The 24,177-nt window shown below is 45.2% G+C and overlaps 1 protein-coding gene across 1 annotated transcript in view; it reads left to right on the forward strand.

Moving 5' to 3' along the window:
* The window catches only part of LOC109925619 (bridging integrator 2-like), a 71,453-nt gene that overhangs the window by 32,787 nt on the left and 14,489 nt on the right, over window positions 1-24,177 (forward strand). Inside the window, exons 2-8 of the mRNA XM_048619018.1 lie at window positions 8,513-8,567; window positions 10,380-10,474; window positions 12,952-13,047; window positions 16,991-17,098; window positions 18,270-18,355; window positions 19,950-20,025; window positions 22,443-22,525. Coding sequence (XP_048474975.1) covers window positions 8,513-8,567; window positions 10,380-10,474; window positions 12,952-13,047; window positions 16,991-17,098; window positions 18,270-18,355; window positions 19,950-20,025; window positions 22,443-22,525 — 599 coding nt within the window. The remainder of the gene's footprint in view (window positions 1-8,512; window positions 8,568-10,379; window positions 10,475-12,951; window positions 13,048-16,990; window positions 17,099-18,269; window positions 18,356-19,949; window positions 20,026-22,442; window positions 22,526-24,177) is intronic.

The following is a 24,177-nucleotide window of genomic DNA, read 5'->3' on the forward strand; positions in this document are numbered from 1 at the left end:
CAGTTATCCTGACACTTGCTCTCAGAATGTGCAATCTCATATCTTCCACAGCAACAGATACCATGACACCCACATTGGCAACAGCCATAATACTCCTTTGCAACATGCACCCTGGCACCTGCCTTAGCAATTGCCACCATCATATTACTATAGCAACAGGTTCCATGACCACTGTTTTAACAACTGGTATTCCCATATCTTCCATAGCAACATGTACCTTGAAACCTGCCTTAGCACCAGGCACTCTCATATCTTCCATAGCAACAGGCAACCTGACACCTGTCCTAGCATCTGGCATTCTCATATCCTGACAACAGCCTTAGCAAAAGACTTGCTCATATCCTTCAGAGTAACAGACACTCTCACAACTGCCATAGCAATTGGTACCCCGACACCTGTCTTAGCAACTGTGACCATCATAGCATCCATAGCAACAGGTTTCATGACCACTGCTTTCGCAACTGGTATTCCCCTATCTGCCATGGCAACATGTATCCCGACACCTGCCCTAGCAACTAGCACTCTCATATCGTCTATAGCAACAGGTAACCTGACATCCGCTTTAGCAACAGCTCCTCTCATATTCTACATAGCAACAGATTTCCTGATACTTGCCTTAGCATCTGGCACTCTCATATCCTCCATACCAATTGTTACCCTGACACCGGTCTTAGCAAGATACTGTCATATCCTCCCGAGCAACAGGCATTTTAACTTCCAGCAGAACAACAGGTTCCATGACATATATCTTAACAACAGACAATCTAATGGACTCCATATCAACAGGTACCATGATACCTGCATGTGTCTGTACCCTCATATTCTCCACAGCAACAGATACACTGAAACCTCACAGCAACAAACACTCTCTGAGATTTCCCATAGCAATAGACGCTCTTTGAGATTCCCCATAGCAACAGTCACACTCTGAGATTCCTCACAGCAACAGACACTCTCCAAGATTTCCCATAGCAACAGACACTCTTTGAGATTTCCCATAGCAACAGACACTCTCTGAGAATCCCCCATAGCAATAGATACTCTGTCAACATCCATAGCAACAGATTCTGACATTCTTTTTCAGTAAAGGTACCCTGACATTTTCTTCAGCAATAGGTACTTAGTCAACATCAGTACCAACAGACTCTCTGACATTGTCCTTAGCAAAAGGTACTCACCTCCTTATCACCAGGAGCCGTGATTTTGCAAGCAACCTTTTGTTTCAGTTCTGCCTGAGTGTTGGCTCAGCTTTCTGGTTCCCAGGAGTGTGCTTATTAGCCTAGGATTTGGCTGGCCTTGGACGATCGAATGAAGCATGTGCTATGACCCTCGCACAAACAGTGCAGCGCAGAACCAAGCAGCAATTGCAGCAACTGCCAACGGCGCCAAAAGGCTCAGTGAGCCCATTGCAGGAGCAAACTCTCTCACCTTGCTGCGCAATGCAGGCTGCAAAATGGCCAGCGTGGAGATTTGACACGGGGGATGGTGGCGCTCCAGAGTCTTCTGGAAAGGGTGCGAGAAAAGACAAAGCAGGTGGAATAGGGCTCGTGGTTCCAGGCTCACAGCAATGTGGTTACACTTGAAGTGCCCTCTGAAATGGCTAAACAAGCCATTTGTATCAAACCATTATGTTACAGAAAAGATAAACCAGTTGGACTTCAGTGGCACAGTAAGATGGTGCAGGACCACCTTCTTAAACGCAATGAGGGACGAGCAACAAATATGGACCCATATCCTGTGAAAGGATAAATTAACAAAATGATTTTTTTTGTATGAAGTAAGAAAAGGGAAATGTGGATGTTGTTGTATATGGACTCGAAGAAAGAGTTTGCCACAATACAAAAGGGAAGGGCCTAATGAAATCAAGGCTCATGGGAAAGGGGGCATCACTGTGGATAAACAGTGGGCTTAAGGACAAAAACCAGCGAATCATGATAAATAGTAATTTTCCAGACTCGAGGATGATAGATCATGGTGTTCCCTAAGAGTCAGTGCTTGGATAAGTGTGTTTTCTTTCTAACATTATAAAGAAATACTGGAATGCAGATTAAAATTTCAATATTTCCCAGTGATACCAAACTTGAGGTTGAGACAAAGTGAAGATGATCCCAACAGGCTATTGGCAGGGGAGCAGAATGAACAGACAAGTGGTAGATGGAGTTTAATGCAGAGAAGAGTGAGCTGCTATGTTTTGGTTGTAGGATAGGAAGAGGCAACATAGACTTAATGGCACAGTTCTAATGAGTGTGGAGGGACAGAAAGACCTGGGGGTGTGGGTGCAGAGATCTTTGAAGGTGGCAGGACATATCGAGAGGGCGGTAAACACTGCACGTGGGATCTTGGGCTTTATAAATACAGGCACCGACTACAAGAGGCATAAGTTCAAGGTGAGAGGGGGAAGTTTAGGGGAGAAGTGCGGGAAAATTTTTCACACAGAGGGTGGTGGGTGTCTGGAATGCACTGCAAGTGGAGGTGGTGGAAGCAGGCACATTAACAATGTTTAAGCTGTATCTTGATAGACACATGAATGGGAGGTGAACAGAGGGATAGAAACCACTCATGGGCAATAAGTAGTGGGTCTTAATAAGGAATAAGGATCAGTGCAGGCTTGGTGGGCCGAAGGGCCCGTTCCTGTGCTGTATTGCATTGTATATTGTATTGACTACAAAAGCAACAAGTGATGCCGAATCAATATAAAACCCTGGTTAGGACATAACTAGAGTATTAAATCCAAATCAGTTCACCACACTTTAGGAAGGATGCAAGGGTCCTTGAGATGGTTACAAAGGAGATTTATCAGAATAGTTCCATCCTGATCATCTGTTCAGGATGAGAGACATTCTTGATAAGTTCAGGGTTAGAGACGATAGGGCTACAAAAGAAGTTGAGGGAGATTAGATAGACGTGAATCAGGATGATGGCACATTTCAGTAAGCTAGACAAAGAAAATCTATTCCCATTAGCCGATAAAACAGAATGAGTGGGGATAGATTTAAAGTCCTGGAGAAGAGATACAGGGAGAAAAAGCTTCCTTTCGCAGCGACAGCAGATGATCTGGAACTCACTGTCTACGAGGGTGTGAGAGTGGTGAAGATCAATGATTTCAAAACAAAATTGGATGGGCACTCAAGGGAAATATATATGCAGGGCTCTGGGGAGAGCACAGGGTATGGAACTTAGACTGACAGGATTGCTGCATAGAGTTTGATGACTTTATGTCAGAATTTAAAGTGAGGGAAGAAGCCACATGCCAGACATCCCCAGAAAACACTCATTAAATCACAGACAGGGGCTGAATAGCATTGATGTAACCAAGGCAGTATCAATGGAGAAAAAGGTAGTGCATACCCCTTGGAGCAGGTGCATTCTGTCCCAGGGTTTGAAAGGAAGTCAGTCAGAAAATTGCATCTTAATGGTCAATGGTGTTACCATCAATGCATCCTCCATTATCAACATCCTGGGAATTATCATTGACCAGAAATTGAAAACTGGACTCACCACACAAACAGAGTGGCTGCAAAAGCAGGTCAGAGACGAGGAATACTGCAGCAAATAACTCACCTCCTGACTCCCCAAAACCTCTCCACCATCTACAAGGCACAAGTCAGGAGTGTGATGGAATACTCCCCACTTGCCTGGATGGGTGCAGCCCCAACGACACTAAAGAAGCTTGATACCATACAGGACAAAGCAACCCGCTCGATTGGCACCACATCCACAAAAATCCACTTCCTCCACCATCAATGCCCAGTAACAGCAATATATACCATCTACAAGATACACTGTAGAAATTCACCAAAGGTCCTGACAGTACGCCTTCCATACCCATGATCTCTTCCATCTAGAACAACAAAGGCAGCAGATATATGGGAGTACCAACCCCTGCACGTTCCCCTCCAAGCCATTCACCATCCTGACTTGGAAATATATTGCCTTTCCTTCAGTGTCACTGGGTCAAAGTCCTGGAATTCCCTCCCTAAGGCACATTGTGAGTCTACCTAATGCAGGTGGACTGCAGCGGTTCAAGAAGGCAGCTCACCACCACCTTCTCAAGGGGCAGCTAGTGATGGGCAATAGATGCTGGGCCCAACCAGTGATGCCCACATTCCCTGAAGGATTTCATTTCAAATCTCTTTGAAATCTCTTTGGAATGAGAGCCAACATGTTATTTGTCATCCTGTTTGCTGCACCCACTTGCCAACTTTTAGTGTCGCATGGACAAGGAGCCCCAGATCTCTATGAACACCTGCATTTTACAACCCAGTTCAGAAATATTCTGCCTTGGCTTTCTTAGACCAAAGCGAATAACATCATGCTTATTCACATGATATTCCATCTGCCATATTTCAGCCATTCACCTCTCCTACCCAAGTCCTCTTCAAGCCTCCTTGAGCCCTTCTCAAAACTTCCATTCTTACCCAATTTGATGTGAGCAGCATATTTGGAAATATTACAATTGCTCTCCATATGTTTTGATAGATAGTGAGTTGTTGTGGACCAAGCACTGAGCCTTATAGTGCCTCAGCAGTAACAGCCTGCCGTCCTGAGAATGGTCTACTTAAGATGTTGGAGCAGAAGTAGGCTATTCAACCCACCGAGTCTGCCTTGCCATTCAAAAAGATCACGGCTGATCTGATAACCCATAACTCCACTTTTCTGCCTTTTCCTTATAACCCTTCATTCCCTTCCTGATTATTTTTCTATCTCAGCCTTGAATATATTTAACGATCCAGCCTCGACAGCCGTCTACAGTGACAAATTCCACAGATTCTGAGAGAAGAAATTCATCTTCATCTCTGTCTTAACTGTGCACTGCTTATTTATTCATAGTCTCTGCTTTCTGTTTGCAAATCAATCATTAATCTACACTCATATTTCTCCCAATTCCTTGTGCTCTCATTTTTTTCTAACATCCTTGTGGGACCTTCTCAAAATCCTTTTGAAAATCCAAATATATCACATCCATCGGTTCTCATTTGGTGATGCTACAAGCAACACCCTGAAAAAATGCCATAAAGTTTGTCAGATCTGTTTTCCCTTTCATAAAACCACATAAATCTGCCCAAATCTATCTAGTACATTCTAAATGGTCAGTTACTACATCCTGTATAATAGATTCTCATACTTTTCCAATCCAACTGGTCTGTAGTTCTCCACTTCTCCTTGATTTCCTTTCTTAAATAATGGGGTTACAATCTCTTCACCTACACCAGTCCCTTGGTACCTGGGAGATTTTATGTATCTTCAGGATGTTTCTGGGAATGGAGGGTTTGAGTTATAAGGAGAGGCTAGATAGGCTGGGACTCTTTTCACTGGAGCGTAAGAGGTTGAGGGGTGACCTTGTAGAGGTTTATAAAATCATGAAGGGTATAGATAAGGCGAATGGCAAATGTCTTTTCCCTAGGGTTAGGGATTTCAAGACTAGGGGGCGTGGGAGGAGAAAGATTTAAAAAGGACATGAGGGGCGACTATTTTACACAGAGAGTGGTTCATGTGTGGAATGAGCTTCCAGAGGAAGTGGTGGATGTGGGTACAGTTACAATGTTTAAAGGACATTTGGATAAGTACATGAATAAGAAATGTTCGGAAGGATATGGGCCAAGCTTAGGCAAGTGGGACTAGTTTAGTTTGGGATTATGGTTGGCATGGACTGGTTGGACTGAAGGGTCTGTTTCCATGCTGCGTGACTCTACGACTCTATAAGACAGATCCAAAGTAACTGTTTTGTTTTCCACCGTTCACCTGCTCTCCAATATAAATTCCCAATTGTAATGGGCCCACACTTATCCTTGTCAATCATTTCTCTTTTACATATTGATAGAAGCTTTTCCAGTCTGTTTTTATGATCCTTGTCAGTTTGCACTCTATCTTTTTCCCCTTTGTTATTCATGTCTTCTTTCATTGGGACCAAAATTGCTTTCAATACTCAGGCTTACCAGTATTTCTGGCAATCTTATAAGCCACTTCCTTAAGCAGTTCTGAGTACCCCACATTAGAAAGAAAATATTGGCCATGGAAGGAGTGCAGTGCATTTTTCTAAAGTGGTAACTGCATGCCAAGGATTAACTTACGAGTGGACATGTTACTGGAGTTTTGGTGCTGGGAATTCGGAAGGTTAAGAGGTTCTTCATGTTTCTTAAAGTTTTCAAGATGCATAGGGTAGAATGGGAGAAACGATTTCCATTGGTTTGGGAGTCTAAGACTAAGGGCAAAGTCAAAACATTGGAACGAAATCTTTCAGGATTCAAATTGGGAAATACCTTTTCTTATCGAGGATAATAACATTTTGGAACTCTGCAACTGATACAGTCATATTTTTGTTTGCTAATGGGACAGAGGGATATGGGGCATTTACAGGGGAATGGAGTTAATTTGCACATCATCCTAGCTCTCATTGAATGGATAGGTTATCCATGGAAACATTTACAACCCAGAAGCAGGCTATTTAATCCATTGAAATCATGCTAGCTCTGCACAGAGCAATCCAGTCAGTCCCACTTCTCTGCTCCATCTCTTTAACATCCATTGGCTCAATTACACAAGTCCCTTGGTCACCCTTCTGTGAAGACAGATACAAAGTAACTGCACAGCTTCCCCTGCTCTCCATTATAAATTCTCCTGTTCTCAATTGCGATTGAGGAACTTGTCCTTGCCAATTGTTTTCCTTTCACATATTCAGGAGAAGCTTTTACAGTCTGCTTTTATGATCCCTGTCCGTTCACACTCACGTTCTTTCTTCCCTTTGAACTCGGCAACTTTATTTCTTTCAAGTGTCCATTCAATTTCCTTTAGAAATCATTGGTTGTTTCCAGTTCCATCACCCTCATGTGCACTGAATTCCAGGTCACTCCCCTGTTTGAAACCTTAAACTTGTATCCTCTGGTCCTTGTACAGTCATCTTTTCCTTTTCCACCTTACCTAAGTCTGTTCTGATCCTGTACCCTTCAATACCACCTCCCCACTTAGCCTCCTTTCATCCAAGGAGAACAAATTCAGACGTTTCAACTTGGAGCTAGAACACCCCTTCCTCAAACTATTCTGGTAAATCCTCTATATTCCCTCAGGGTCATTTATATCTTTTCTAATATTTGGGGGGCAGACCATACTATCCCTTGCCTCACCCACACACAGTGTCAGAGTGTTTCCCTATTTATTAGCGACAGTTACTTTAATCCACCCACTGAGGTATAGAATGACACACCTCCGTGGCTGAGGTCAGACTTGAACCTGGGTATCCTGGCCAGAGGTTGGGACTACAACCACCAGTGTTCTCCCTCAGTTTTGTGTGCTCAAAGGCAATTAAAATCCACCACCTGTTTCTCTCACCAAAAATAGTAAGAAGCCTCAAAATCATTTGATGTTGACTGGTGTCAAACTCTGCCAGTTGTGCCAGGTTGAGATGCCATGCAAGCCTCCTGAGATTGGAGATGAGATTCCAACTCGATGCTGCACTGTGGCAGTTTGGCCTAGGCCAAAGATTCTGTATCATGGGAGATATAGAGGCGAGTGTTTGATATTTAGGCAATGAATGGTTTGAACTTGGAGTGCCCTGTACTCTTTTAAAATGAAAGACAATGCCCTCCACTCTGTAAAATTAAAAATAAAGCTCCCTCTACACTGTCACCCCCATCAAACACTCCTGGAACAGGGAGAGCACAGGGTTAAATCCAAAGTAAACGTCCCTGTACACTGTCCCCCCATCAAACACTCCTAAAGTATGGACAGCACAGGGTTAAATACAGAGTAAAGCTCCCTCTGCACTGTTTCTATTAAACATTCCCAAGAGAGGGACTGCACAGGGTTAGATACAGAGTAAAGCTCCAACTGAACTGTCCCCCATCAAACACTCCCAGGACAAGGACAGCACGGGGTTAGATAGGAGCAAAGCTCTCTCTACACTGTCCCCATCAAACAGTCCCGGGATATGGACAGCACAGGGTTAGATATAGGTAAAACTTCCTTTACACTGTCCCCCACCAAACACTCTTAGGACAAGTTGAACACAGAGTTAGATACTGAGTAAGGTTCTTTCTACACTGTCCCCATCAAACACTCCCAGAGCAGGGACAGCACAGGGTTAGATACAGAGTAAAGCTCCCTGTACACTCTCCCACATCAAACACTCCCAGGACAGGGACAACACAGGGTTAGATACAGAATAAAATTCCCTCTACAATGTCCCCCATCAAATACTCCCAGGACAAATTCAGCATGGAGTTTGATACTGAATAAAGCTCTCTCTACACTATGCCCCATCAAACACTGCCAGAACATAGGGTTAGATCCAGAGTAAAGATCTCTCTACACTGTTCCCCCATCAAACACTCCCAGAGCAGGGACAGCACGGAGTTAGATACAGAGGACCTGTGTACTGGGGCTAAGGTTGCTGCACCAAAGATGGAAATGTTTTTTAACCAGAGGAGCAGGTTTCTCCAGTGGAGATGTAATGCTGTGTGCCAGAGGAGAGGATAGCTGTGTGACATGAAGCTGAACTTTGTGTTTTTTCTTGTAGGCCGATGGGAACAAGCTGCATAAGGACCTGAAAGCCTATCTGAATGCTGTGAAAGGTATGGAGCGTTCATTAGCTCTCTCACAGCTCTCTCTATTCCTGTGCAATCATGTAATCCTCCCTGTCCCTGGAAATTACTCTTCCCCACCATCTTACAAGCCTTACATTGGCACATTCTCTTTTCATACTTCAGGCTATCCATTGATTAATGGATACTGCTCTCTGTGTCCCTGTCTGTGTTTCTCCAGCATTAGGCTCTGCTGTGATGCCCCACAGAGTCAAATACCTTGCTGAACAGACTCCATAGTCTCTGTCTTGGTGTACACAAAAATGCCTATTCCTTGGCTGTTGATGGATGCCAGGCACTGGTGACACTGTACCCTCTTGTGTAAAAGGTGTAGACAGACCCAAAACACTTGAAACCCCTGCCCATAAAAATGGCAGCCTCAATACATTGCTTGGACGCAACCGATATTGACAGTAGGGATCTCAATACTTGGGTTTCAGACGTGTGCGAACTGATAATTTCCATATGTGAGCCCAGATTTTGGATACCCACCAAATATTGGACTGGGGCAGTGTGGGGGTTGGAGGGGGAGCTTCACAGCTAAATCAAATTGTTTCTTCCACTCAGAATCTACATCTGTCTCCCAACAGGAGTCGTTGGATGGGAATTGGGCCTGTGCTTCCCTGCTTCCCTCCTTTTCTCTCTATTAAGGCCAATGGTTGTCCCAACAGTCATCATAGCTCCCAGTACTTAAGAATCTGTACCTAGGTACTTCTATACCAAAATGGTAATGTACGTAGTGACTTATAGACTACTCACTGTACTCACCTGAGTATGTGTGACAATGAAGCTAATTCTAATTCTAGTTCTAACTTGAATTTGAATTTGAATTTGAATTCTTTATCTGCAGTCCACTCAGGATTGACCCTGGCTCCTTGCCATTCAATTTTCTGTCCCAGTCCCTCAGGAGAGATTGAATTGGTTAGAAAGCTTCACAAAGGCTACTTGAAAGTCTGCCTCACAGTCAAGAAGCTTGACACCAACGAGGATAAGGCAGCCGGCTTGATTGACACCACATCCACAACTATCTACTCCCTCCACTACCGTTGCTCAGTAGCAGCAAGACCTGGACAATATCTAGGTTTGGGCTGACAAGTGGCAGGTAACATTTGTGTCACACATATGCCAGACAATGACCATCTCCAATAAGAGACAATCTAACTACTGCCCCTTGATATTCAACACTCCCCACTTGCCTGGATGAGTGCAGCTCCAACAACACTGAAGAAGCTTGACACCGTCCAGGACAAAGCAGCCCACTCGATTGGTACCACATCCTCAAACATCCACTCCCTCCACCACTGACGCTCAGTAGCAGCAGTGTGTACCATCGACAAGATGCACTGCAGAAATTCACCAAAGATCTTCAGACAGCACCTCTCAAACCCACGACCACTTCCATCTAGAAGGACAAGGGCAGCAGATGGTAAGTTCCCCTCCAAGCCTGACTTGAAAATACATCGCCGTTCCTTCACTGTCATTGGGTCAACATCCTGGAATTCCTTCCCTGAGGGCATTGTGGGTCTACGTACAACACATGGACTGCAGCAGTTCAAGAAGGCAGCTCACCACCATCTTCTCAAGGGGCAACTAGGGATGGGCAAGAAATGCTGGGCCCAGCCTGTATCAGAATGAAAGAATTGTGTTGGGTTTAACCCTGCACTGCAATGGAAGTGCACAGCCAGAGGAGTGCCATTACCATCTTCAGGCCTGGCATCCCCCCTCCCCAAGCTCTCTTTTTCCTTTCACAGCATTTCCTGGTGCGGCCAGAACTGAGCAGCCTCTGATTCTCCCTTTTCCCAGCAATGCACGACACGTCGAAGAGACTCTGTCTAACCCTGCGGGAGATTTATGAGTCCGACTGGGATGGCAAGGACGAACTGCTCCCCATCGTAGAGGTGAGTGACATCTCCCGTGTCGGCCTACACTCTCTGTTTCAAGATTCACCCGGATGTTGCTTGGGTTGGAGTCATTGGGTGATGAAAAGAGACTCGATTGGCTGGGGTTGTTCTCCTGAGAGCAGAGAAGGCTGAGGGGACAACCTGGTTGAGGGGTACAAAGTTCTGAGGGGAATAGACAGGGTAGACAGAGAGAAACCTTTCCCCTTAGTGGAAGGGTTGATATCCAGGGGCACAGTTTTAAGGTAAGGAGCAGGAGGTTGAGAGGGGGATTTGAGGCAACAGTTTTTCACCCAGAGGGTGGTAGGAATCTGGAGTTCACGACTGGAAAGGGTGGTACAGGCAGAAACCCTCAAGACATTTAAAAACAATTTAGATGAGCATTTGAAATTCTATAGCAAACAAAGCCACAGACAAAGTGTTGGAAAATGGGATTAGAATAGATGGATTTTTGATGACTGGCATGGGCACAATGGGCTGAAGGGCCTCTGTCTGTGTTGTCAGGCGCCCTATGAGTCTGCCCAGTGATTCATTTCAAAATAGGTCGAGAGTATAGAGTGATAGTTCACAAACCCTGAGCTGGAGGGAAGGAGCTCTAGCACCCTGATTTGCTCTGAGATCATTCGGTCTGACGCTGTGCTGACACGCGCTTTTCCAAGACCAAGAGAAATGAAGCCCCTCGTTTTATGCTGATTTCCCTTCCCCAGATCTTAGACTCTGTCCAAGAGCCAGGTATTTGCCGCAACTCTCAATCTATCTTTTCTCATCCTCCACCTGTGACCTGGGTTTTGCCCTTGGATGTTGAGCTTTAATTCCTGAGAATTCCAGGACGATGCGGGAGTAGGTTGTCAGCTCTACCAGAATGGCAGGTTGTCATGGTGACCGAACTTGTCAGTAAGCAGAGGCGAGAGACAGAAGCGACATGGAGCGATGAGCCCTTTCACTAGTGGTTTCCCTGAGCTCCAGGTGGAAAAGCGAGGGAGGGAAATTTGGCCTACATGTGACTCCAGACCCATAGCAACATGGTTGCCTCTGAGCAATTGGGCATGGGCAAAACTGCAGGCCAAGACCGGATCGTGTGAATGAGTAAAGAAAAGAGAAATTATTGCTGCTTTTGACAGATTGACTGTTAGACTAGCAGCAATTTGACCAATCGGAGATGTTCTATCCCTGAGCAGCAACAGCAAGGGTGAAGTCTGGCTCTTTAAGTTGCTTCAGGCCTTTAAATTCTGTCGGCAGAACACTTCCAATTGAGTTTCTGGGATTGAGCTACATGTTGTTCTGAAGAGGCTAACTGTGGTAATTTATGGTGGAGTCAGAATTGTTACATGCACGGGAGCAGGACCAAAAAAATAGCAACAAAGACTCATGGAGTTGTACAGCACGGAAACAGACCCTTCGGTCCAACTTGTCCATGCTGACCAGATATCCTAAACTGATCTAGTCCCATTTGCCAGTATTTGGCTCATATCCCTCTAACCCCTTCCTATTCGTGTACCCATCCAGATGCCTTTTAAATGTTGTGATTGTACCACCCTCCACCAGATGGTGGGGGTAATGGGGTGGCGATGGCCTAGTGGTATTATTGCTAGACTATTAATCTAGAGACCCAGATAATGTTCTGGGGACCCAGGTTTGAATCCCACCACGGCAGATAGTGGAATTTGAATTCAATAAATATCTGGAATTAAGAATCTAATGATGACCGTGAGTCAATTGTCATAAAAATCCATCTGGTTCACTAACATCCTTCAGGGAAGGAAACTGCTATCCTTACCTGGTCTGGCCTATATGTGACTCCAGACCCACAGCGATGTGGTTGACTCTTAACTGCCCTCTGGGCAATTAGGGATGGGCAATAAATGCTGCCTAGCCAGCATTGCCCTCATCCCATGAATGAATAAAAACAAACTTCCTCTGGCAGCTCATTCCATACATGCACCACCCTCTGCGTGAAAAAGTGCCCCTCAGGTCCCTTTTAAATCTTTCCCCTCTCACATTTAACCTATGCCCCTCTAGTTTTGGACTCCCCTACCCTGGGGAAAAGACCTTGGCTTTTCACCCTATCCATGCTAGTCATGATTTTATAAACCTCTATAAGGTCACCCCTCAGCCTCCGATGCTCCAGGGAAAATAGCCCCAGCCTATTCAGCATCTCCCTATAGCTCAAACCCTCCAATCCCAGCAACATCCTTGTAAAACTTTTCTGAACCCTTTCGAGTTTAACAACATCTTTCATATAGCAGGGAGACCAGAATTGAGCATAGTATTCTAAAAGTGGCCTCACCAATGTCCTGTACAGCAGCAACATGATGTCTCGACTCCTGTATTCAATACACTGACCAATGAACATCTTTGAGCTTCAAGCAAGCTTTGATAATGAATCACAAACATATACCGAGACCAACAAAGCAAGGGACAGACAGGCAGCATCTGTTGTGACAACTGTAGATTTTATGAGACTTTTGTAATTTCAGAATAATGACCTGCTGTGGGCTGACTATGAAGAGAAGCTTTCGGATCAGGCCATGAGGACATTGGAGACATACCTCAGCCAGTTCCCAGCATTTAAGGTGAGTCACAAGTTGGGACAGAAATATGTTCCCATTCACATTGTTTCGAAAAAGCTGAACAGTCAAAAAGGGTTGTGTCCTAGGGCTGAGATCTTCACCTACAAATACCGTGAAAGCATTAAGAAACAGCTGTCATAGAGAACAAAAAAAAAATTTCTGTCCTTATCAAGAGTAACTGACCATGGGAGTTCATAAGACTATAAGATGTAGGAGCAGAAGTAGGCCGTTCAGCCCATCAAGTCTGCTACACCATTCAATGAAGTTATGGCTGATCTGATCATCCTTAACTCCACTTTCCTACCTTTTCCTGATTACCTTCCTGATTAAAAATCTCTCTATCTCAGCCTCAAATATACTGAATGACCCAGCCTCGACAGCCCTCTGCAGTAAAGAATTCCACAGATTCACTCCACTTTGAGGGAAGAAATTCCTCCTCATCTCTGTCTTAAATGGGCGACCCCTTATTCTGAAATTAAACCCTCTGGCCCTAGACTCTCCCACAAGGGGAAACAACCTCTCCACATCTACACTGTCAACTCCCCTAAGAACCTTGTACGTTTCAGTAAGGTCATGTCTATTCTTTTAAACCCCAATGAGTACAGTCCCAACCTACTCAACGTCTCCTCATAAGACAGTCCCTCCACATCCGGGATCAGCCGAGTGAACCTTCTCTGGACTGCCTCCAATGTCATTTTGTTTTTCCTCAGATAAGGGGCCCATAAACTGTTCACAGTGTTCCAACTGTGGTCTGACTAGTGCCTTGTATAGTTTTAGCAAAATGTCCCTACTTCTATTCTCCATTCTGTTTGAAATTAAGGCCAACATTCCGTTTGCCTTCGTTATGACCCGCTGAACTTGGATGTTAGGTTTTGTGATTCATGAATGAGGATTCCCAAATTCCTCTGTTCTGCAGCTTTCTGCAGTTTTTCTCCATTTAAATAATACTCAGCTCCTCTATTCTTCCAGCCAAAGTGCATAACTTCGTATTTTCCCCTTTCATCTGCAAAGTTTTTGCCCACTCACATAACCTGTCCCCAGAAGCAGGGATCACAGTCTAAGGCCATTTGGGACTGAGATGGGGAGAAATGTCTTCACCCAGAGAGTAGGGAGCCTGTGGAATTGTCTACCACAGAAGACGGTTGAGGCCAAAACTTTGAATGTTTTCAACAAGGAGTTAGATATTGTTCTTCAGGCTAAAGGGACCACAGAATGTGGGGGAGAAAGCAGGAACAGGGGGACTGAGTTGGATGATCAGTCATGATCATATTGAATGACAGAACAGGCTTGAAGGACCGAATGGCCTACTCCTGCTGCTATTTTCTGTGTTTCTGCATTTCTATGTCTACATCCCTCTGCAGATTCAGTGTATCATCATCACCACTTGCCTTCCCACTTATTTTTGAGTCATCCACAAGCGTGGTTATAGTACATTCACTTTCCTCATCCAAGTCATTAATTGATATTGTAAATAATTGTGTCCCCAGCACCGAGCCCTGTGGCACTCCACTAGTTACAGGTTGCCAGCCCGAAAATGCCACCCTTGTCCCAACTCCCTGTCTCCTATTAGTTCGCCAATCCTCTATCCATGCCAGTATATTGTCCCCAACACCACGGACTCTGATCTTATTCAGTAACCTTATCAAACATCTTCTGGAAATCTAAATCTATTACACCTGCTGCCCCCCTCTTTACCTCTCCTACTTGTTACGTCCTCAAAGAATTCTAATAAATTTCCCCCTCATGAAGCCATGCTCTGCTTTGATTATGTAATATATTTCTAAATTATCTGACCTTGCATCTTTTATTGTAGTCTCTAACATTTCCCAATAACAGACATTAAGCTAACTGAACTATAGTTTTTGTTGTCACCTTCCCTTTTTAAGTTAAGATTACATTGGCAGTTTTCCAAATCTCTGACACTTTTCTAGAATCTAAGAATTCATGGCAGATAACGACCAGTGCACTCACTGTCTCTGTAGCTACTGCCTTTAGTATCCTAGGATGTGTCCCATCAGGTCCATGGGAATTATCTGTCTTTAGCCCCATTAGTTATAGAGTCATAGAGATGTACAGCACGGAAACAGACCCTTTTGTCCAACTCATCCATGTCGACTAGATATCTGAAATTAATCTAGTCCTATTTGCCAGCATTTGGCCCATATCCCTCTAAACCCTTCCTATTTGTGTACTCATCCAGATGCCTTTTAAATGTTGCCATTGTACTTGCCTCTACCACTTCCTCTGGCAACTCATTCCACTCACGCTCCACCCTCTGTGTGAAAAAGATGCTTCTCAGGTCTGTTTTAAATCTTTCCCCTCTCACCTTAAACCAATGCCCTTTCGTTTTGGACTCCCCTACTCTGGCAAAAAGACCCTAGTCATTCACCTTATCTATGCCCCTCATGATTTTATAAACCTCTAAGAGGTCAACCCTCAGCCTCCTGTGCTCTAGTGAAAATTGTCCCAGTCTTTCCAGTCTATTTTTATATCTCAAACCCTTCATTTCAGGCAAATCCTAGTTAATCTTCTCTGAGCCCGCTCCAGTTTAATTAATCCTCTGGAAAACTTCAAAGAGTCCCCCCTCTCTCTGACCGAAGAAACTCCTCCTTGTCTCATTGCAAAACGGCCAGCCCCTTGTCCCGCGTCCCCTGATTCTTGATCCTCCAGCCAAGGGGTAACTTCCCTCCTGCTTCTTCCCTGTCGAGCTCCTGTCGGAAATTTGCAAGCTTCAATGAGATCGCCTCTCATTTTTCTGAATGCTGGAGAATACCGGCCCAGTCTCCTCAATCTCACCGTGTGCAATAATCCCACCATTCCAGGAATCACTGGTGAACCACTGCCACACTCCCTTCATGGAAAATGTGTCCTTCCTTCAGTCAGGACTGCCCACGATACTCCAGCTCGGTCAAGTCTCACCAAGACCTTGTACCATTGCAGCAACATATCTTTGCTCAAATCTTCTTGAAATAAAGGCCAATAGATTGTCTTCCTTCCTACTTACTTGCTACCCTTGCCTGCTCCATTTCAGTGTCTTGTGAACAAAGACATCCAAGTACATTTGCAAACAAATACTGTGCAATCTCTCCATGTTTAAGAAATGCTCTGCACCTTTGTTGCTCCCTCCAAAGTGGATATCCTCATGCTTATCTTCATTATTTTACAGTCGCCATGTTCTTGCCCACTCCCCCAGCCTGAGGGCGACACAGTGGCTCGGGGGTTAGCACTGCTGCCTCACGGCGCCAGGGACCCAGGTTCGATTCCTTCCTCGGGTGACTGTCTGTGTGGGAGTTTGCACATTCTCCCTGTGCCTGTGGGGTTTCCTCTGGGTGCTCTGGTTTCCTCCCACAGTCCAAAGATGTGCAGGCTAGGGTGGATTGGCTGTGCTAAAATGTCTATGGTGTCCCTAGATGTGCAGGCTAGGTGGATTAGCCATGAGAAATATGAGGTTACAGGGATTGGGTAGGTACAGAGTGAAGATGGTATAGTCTGCCATCTGCTACCACATGGCAGTGCAACTGACATTACTATTTGGCACAGTGGTCACTATAGGAACAGTGAATTCATAGCTATTAGGAGGCAGCAAGCTCACAGTTGAGGGTAAGGTGGGTAGCAGTTTATAATTGCGGCCCATCAGATTAAACCTGCTATATGTCCACTAATTAAGACCTTCCTTAAAACCTGCCCCCTTGTCAGTGCTGTGATAGTTTGCTGTAATATCTCCTTATCTGACTCAGCATCAAATTTTGTTTGCTCGTGATGCAGCTTGGGGATGTTTATCCTGTGAGGGACGATATATAAATGCAATTGTTATAATGCAGTAGTTCCTCGAGAAATAAGTGTATCTGTCAAGGTCAATGCATGAGATCCAACTGTGGTGCGTCCCAAGGATGTTAGTATGGAGACAAAGTGAATATTGAACCTGAATTCATTCTTGACCCAATAGAAGCGCATTGCGAAACGAGGGCGTAAACTGGTGGATTATGACAGCTGCCGACACCACCTCGAATCTCTGCAAAGTGCCAAGAAGAAAGATGAAACAAAGATCACAAAGGTAACTCAGCAACAGTTTAATCTCAGTGGTCAGTTTTGTCCCTTACGTCTTGTCAGATCCTGCCACCCCATTGCCAGGACTTGTAACTGATGAGATTTCTAGACAACAGCAAGCATAATGGATGACCTGAGCACTGTTGAGAGTATTGCTGGAAAAAGGGACACATCATCCATGTTTCTCGCCTTGTTGTCATCAGGACAGAATCACAAGAATGCTAAACCTCAAAGGAAACAACTATTTATACTGCATGAGAAGAGGGCACTGATTGGTTGCCAAATAGACTGTTATTGGTAGAAGCATTGCCATGGAGAATACACCCAGGAGCAGTTAACTTTCAAGTTTTTGTTTAAATTCAACTCAATCAAGTTGACTCTGATTTGAACTTAAATCTACAAGGTGCATTGCAGCAACTCATTATAGATCTGACAACAGTGCCTTCCAAATCCTTTACAAATACCATCTAGAAGGACAAGGGCAGCAGATGCATGGGAACACCATCCCCTCTGCAAGTTCCCCTCCAAGCCACTCACCATTCTGACTTGGAAATATATCGTCGTTCCTTCAGTGTCGCTGGTCGAAGTCCTGGAATTCCATCCCTAAGGGCATTGGGGGTCTACTTACAGCACACAGACTGGAGCGGTTCAAGAAGGCATCACCATCTCAAGGGGTAATTAGGGACGGACAATAAATGCAGCCCTATCCAGTGAAATTCATATTCTGTGAATAAATTGAGAAAACAAATTGACAGTTAGCTGTTCCCTAGTGCATTTTCCATGGCAACACCCTGACCAATCAGAGTCTCCTTGCCAACCAATCAGGAACCGCTTGGCATGCAGTAAAGAGGCTTGTTCCTTTTGAGATTTGGTATTCTTGTCATTCTGTCCTGATGACAGCAGGACAAAAAATATTGACGCATGTCTCTTCTTTTTTCAGCAATTCTCAAGATCTGTACAACCGAGTGACTATAAATCAAACAACAAATATTAGGAACACTCAACAGGACAGGCAACATCTGTAGAGAAGTCAACAGAGACAGCATTTCAGGATAACAACTCTGTTTGGGGTATTAACATCAGCAAGTAATGGAAGATGCTGTGGAGGGATTTTGCTGATTAATAGATGTGTCTTGTGTAGTTAAGCAGTGTTACATCCTTGACTGCTTATCTTTCAGGCTGAAGAGGAATTTGTTAATGCCCAGAATGAGTTTGAAGAACTGAATGCACAACTTCGTGAGGAGCTCCCTGAACTGTGGAGCAGGTATGGTCTCCTAGGACCCAGGGGGCTCTTTCTTACAAAGAACATCATCAACGGATCACCCTCAGGCAGTGCGTGGAGGGGGTGGTTACAATCGTGTGGACCATGAACTGCCCCATAAATCCTGTTGCAGAGTTGGAACGCTGAATAGTTTATGGTCAAGAGACATATAGGGGAAGCAAGGCTGATGAAAAGCTGACTTCTACTACGTGAATGCAATGTTTAACTCCTGGTTTGGTCAATGTTTGATGTGCTGATACACCAATACTGGCAGATAGGCTGGCATTGGAGGCAATGGCCTAGTGGTAGTGTTACTGGACTGTTAATCCCAAGACCCCAGTAATAGTCTGGGGACCTGGGTTCGAAACTCGTCATGACAGAGGGTGGAATTTCAATTTAATACAAATCTGGAATTAAAGAGTCTAATGATGACCATGAATTCATTGCTGATTGTGGGGAAAAGCCCATCGAGTTCACTAATGCCCTTTAGGGAAGGAAACTGCCATCCTTACCTGGTCTGGCCTACATGTGACTCCAGACCACAGCAATGTGGTTGACTCTTAATTGCCCTCTGGGATGGCAATAAATGCTGGCCTAGCCAGTGTCGCCTTCATCCAGTTAATTAATTTTTTTAAAAATCCAGAGAAGGTTCACTTGGCTGATCGCAGGAATGGAGGGACTGTCTTATGAGATTGGGCCTGTACTTGTTGGAGTTTAGAAGAATGAGATGTGACCTTATTAAAAGATACAAGGTTCTTAGGGGATGTGACAGGGGACATGTTGAGAGGTTGTTTCCCCTCGTGGGAGAGTCTAGGACCAGAGGGTGCAATCTCAGAATAAGGGGTCACCCATTTAACACAGAGATGGGGAGGAATTTCTTCTCTCAGAGGGGAGTGAATCTGTGGAATTCTTTACTACAGAGGGCTGTCGAGGCTGGGTCACCAAGTATATTCAAGGCTGATTTTTAATCAAGAACGGGAATCAGGGGTTCTGGGGAAAAGGCAAGAAAGTGGATGTGAGGACTGTGATGGCAGTTTCCCTACCTCTGAACCAGGGGGCCCAGGTTCAAGTCCCACCTTCTGCAGAGGCATGTAATAACATCTCTGAGCAGGTTGATTAGGAAAATATCAAAAAGCACAGCCACAATCTCATTGAATGGCAGAAAAGACTCAATGGGCTGAATGGCCTGCTTCTGCTCCTACGTCTTATGGTTTTAATACCTGAGACTTGCCCCTTGTGTGCCTTGAAGCAGTGGCGTCGTGTTTGCTACCACCTTGTGAGCCAGCCTAGCTCTAAACAGAGAATTGAAATTTATTTTGCTTGGCCTGTGTACTGAGAGAGATAGAACAGGGCTCCAAGGTACCCTTGTAAAACAGGGCAGAGAGAAGAATTGTTTAAAATAGGTCAGAAGTAGTTCATTATGGGGGAGTTACAAACTCAGTCTGTTTTGGAGGCCCCATTCAATCTAACGGGAATGATTCCTGGACTGGATATCTGAACACATGAAGTATGCAATTCTGTCCACTTTGTGGCACTCTCACTCCTGGAGCCTTTTCAAATGGTGTAACTGCTGATCATAATTCCTTTTTTTTGACAGCCGCATTGGATGCTACGTGACAATATTTCAGAACATGTCCAACTTACGGGATATCTTTTATCAGGAAATGAGCAAGGTAAGCATGCGGCTTGTTTAAATAGGAGCAACACAAAATTGTGAAAGTGCGTGAGGAAGCACAGATTAAGCAATGCCCAAAAATGCAGCAATCTCATTGTGTGCAACTCTGTATCTGACCCCATACTCTGCCTGTTCTCGGAGTGTTTGATGGGGAACAGTGTCATCGAAACGTGACTCTGTATCTAACCCCCTGCTGTCCCTGTCATAGAAACCCCACAGTGAAGAAACAGGCCATTTGGCACAACTAGTCCATACCGACCCTCTGAAGAGCATCCCACCCAGACCAATTCCCCAATCCTATCCCTGTAACCCAGAATTTCCCATGGCGAAAGCACCTGATCTACATGTCCCTGGACACTACAGGACAATTTAGCATGGCCAATCCACCTAACCTGCACATTTTTGGACTGTGGGAGGAAACTGGAGCACCTAGCGGAAACCCATACAGACACAGGGAGAATGAACAATTTCCACAGAGACAGTCACCCGAGGTTGAAATTGAACCCAACTCCCTAGCACTGTGAGGCAGTAGTGCTAACCACTGAGCCAACATGCCTCCCTGTCATGGGAGTGATTGATGGGGGACAGTGTAGAGAGAGCTTTACACTGTATCTAACTCCGTGCTGTCCCTGTCATGGGAGTGTTTGATGGGGGACAGTTTCAAGGGAGCCTTACTCTGTAGCTAACACCATGCTGTTCCTGTCCTGGGAGTGTTTGATGTGGACAGTGTAAAGGGAGCTTTACTCTGTATCTAACCCCGTGCTGTCCCTGTCCTGGGAGTGCTTGATGTGGACAGTGTAGAGGAAGCTTTACTCTGTATCTAACACCTTGCTGTCCCTGTTCTGGGAGTATTTGATGAGAGACAGTGGAGAGGAAGCTTTACTCTCTATCTAACCCTGTGCTGTCCCTGGGAGTGTTTGATGAGAGACAGTGGAGAGAGAGATTTACTCTGTATCTAACCCCGTGCTGCCCCTGTCCCTGGGAGTGTTTGATGAGAGACAGTGTAGAGAGAGCTTTACTCTGTATCTAACCCAATGCTGTCCCTGTGGCAGGAGCGCTTGATGGGGATGGTGTAAAGAGAGCTTTATTCTATTTAACCCGATGCTGTCCATTTCTTGGGAGTGTTTGATGGGGAACAGTATAGAGAGAGCTCTCTCTGTAAATAATGCTGTGCTGCCCCTGTCCCTGGGAGTGTTTGACGGGGGGGCAATGTAGAGGGAGCGTTACTCTGTATCTAACCCTGTGCTGTCCCTAACCTGAGAGTGTTTGATGGGGGACAGTTTAGAGGGAGCTTCACTTTGTATCTAGCCCCGCGGTGTGCCTGTCCTGCAAATGTTTGATGGGGGACAGTGTGGAGAGAGCATTACGCTGTATCTGACACCTTGCTGTCCCTGCCCTGGGATTGTTTGATGGGAACTGTGTGTAAAGACCTTTACTCGGTATCTAACCCTGTGCTGTCCGTGTCCTGGGAGTGTCTGATAGGAGACAGTGTAGAGGGAGCTTTACTCTGTATCTAACCTTATGCTGTCCCTGTCCCTGGGAGTCTGTGATTGGTGACAGTGTAGAGGGAGGTTTACTCTGTACCTAACCCTGTGCTGCCCCTGTCCTAGGAGTGTTTGATGGGGGTCAGTGTAGAGGGAACATTTCTCTGTATCTAACTCTATGCTGCCCATGTCCTCGGAGCGTTTGATGGAGGACAGTGTAGAGGGAACATTATGCTGCATCTAACCATTTGCTGTCCCTGTCCTGGGAGTGTTTGATGGGGGACAGTCAATAGGGAACATTACTATGCATCTAACCCCGTGCTCTCCATGTCCTGGAAGGTGCAATTGGTGACGATGTAGAGGGAGATTTACTCTGTACCAAACCCCGGGCTGTCCCTGTCCTCGGAGTGTTTGATGGGGACAGTGTAGAGGGAGCTTTACTCTGTATCTAACTCCATGCTGTCCCTGTCCTGGGAGTGTTTGGCGGGGGACAGTGTAGAGGGAGATTTACTCTGTATCTAACCCCGTGCTGACCCTGTCCTGGGAGTGTTTGATGGGGGGACAGTGTAGAGGGAGCTTTACTCTGTATCTAACCCTGTGCTGACCCTGTCCTGGGAATGTCTGATGGGGACAGTTTTAAGGGAGCTTTACTCTGTATCTAATCCTGTGCTGACCCTGTGCTGGACGTGTTTGATGGCGGCCAATGTAGAAAGATCATTACTCTCTGTCTAACCCAATGATGCATATTATTTTCTATTCCCAGCTCTGTGAGTTAAGGTGATGATGAGGATGTCATCTCTGGGATTGAATGCCACGTTGATTTTAAAACTCATTGGAACAATTGCTGTCACTCCTCAGCTCTAGAGAAACATTCTCGCTGTGTCTCTCTTGTTGTCCTCCTCATGCTCAGTGCGTCCTTGTGTTTTTGCAGCTTAACCAGGGCCTGTACTCTGTGATGACCAAACTGGAGAAGCAGCATAGTACAAAGGTGTTTATCGTGAAGGGTGTGGCAACGTAAGTCAGCGCAAGATGCCACAGCAGCAATGCCATGCTCCCCTGTTGTCAGCTTTGATGGCAGCTCAGCGTTTGTGTGTCTCTCTGTGTTCTCCCTCCCTTAAGTCTAACAAGCATTGCTTCTTCACTTCAAACTGCTTTCCTTCCCAACCTTCATTTCTACTTTGCTTTTGCCTCTTTTCAGTTCTCTGCATCGTCATGGAACCTTGGCAGCCACATACCCCATCATTACACATCATTGATCAATTGATATTTCGCTGGTGTCTCATTGTTCTGCATCTCCTGCTATGCCCAAGACTTTATCTGCCTTCAATATGTTGTGATGAGCATCTCCCCTAGAGACTCACACTTCAGCACGTATCACCAATCTCCCTGATCTGGCTCTGGCCTCATTCTGTGGTCTCACATCGTCTACACCCTTCCTCTCCTCAGTCACAATGTTCCTCTCCTGAGCAGATGTAAAGTTCACTCCTTCCTTTTCTTTGGAGAATGAGTTCTACATCCCTCTTAGTTTCTTGTTCATTGATATCAGTGCATTACAATTCCTCCTTCTCACCCACTTTGATCTGTTTCACCCCTGTATGACCTTGGTTTCTTTGTTCCCCTTGTAATAATTCCGTCTCCCTGTTGGCCTCTGATTTCCACTCTCACCCAGGGTTGTCAACCTCCATTTTTCCCTGTTCGTTCCATTAAATTTGGAACATGGTGTTCAGTTTCTTCTTCTTTATGCTGTTTCTGGTCATCTTCAGTCATGTTTGGCTGGAGCATCTAAGACAAAGGTGGAAGTTTTATTCTAAAAGCTCCATCCCCAATCCATCAATAACTCTGAACCCATTCTGAGTGAAATTGGGCGAGACTTAAGACCTTATTCTTTTGTGTATCATGTTGCAATTGTAAGAACTCCTTATTCAGCTTCTCCATTCATTTGAGAACAATGCGGTGATTGTGTCACTTGTATAAAATTATATTTGTAAACTGCAGAGCGTCATTCGGGACTACAATGTTCAAAATCCCATACATTGCGAAGAGTCTCTTGGGTGACTCTATCATGATCTCTATCATAACTTTGTGTAACAGTGGCTCAGTGATTAGCCCTACTTCTGCACTGTAGGGGTTCCGTGTAGACAGCTTTCCCCAGTCAATATGCTGCTGAATCTCCTCTGCACCCTCTCCAGTGCAATCACATGAATGATTTTATTGACATGTGTATTTGACACCATTTTGAATAATTTGAGAGTAAGGAGACAAAAGGAAGATATAAGTTAAAGAGAGTCCGTCAGTCCTGAGCCAGCTTATCACCATCAATGACACCTGCACTGCTTTGTCTTCCTTAAGTGTGGTGACCAGAGCTGCACACCATACTCCATCTGTGGCCTAACAAACATTATGTACAGCTCCAACAAAACCTCCCTGCTCTTGTATTCCATATGCCTTCTTAACCACCTTATCTACCTGTCCTGCTGCCTTCAACGATCTATGGACATGAACACCAAGGTCCCTCTGACCCTCTGTACTTCCTAGAGCCCCACCATTCATTGTGTACTCCCTTGCCTTGTTAGTCCTCCCAAAATTGCTTAAACGTCCTTCATTAGACCACCTTCCCCCACCCTCGATCCCAGGAATGAGTTGAGTGAATCTGAATTCTCGCCTCC

The sequence above is a fragment of the Rhincodon typus genome, chromosome 41 (genome assembly GCF_021869965.1).
Source record: "Rhincodon typus isolate 14 chromosome 41, sRhiTyp1.1, whole genome shotgun sequence".
NCBI lineage: Eukaryota > Metazoa > Chordata > Chondrichthyes > Orectolobiformes > Rhincodontidae > Rhincodon > Rhincodon typus.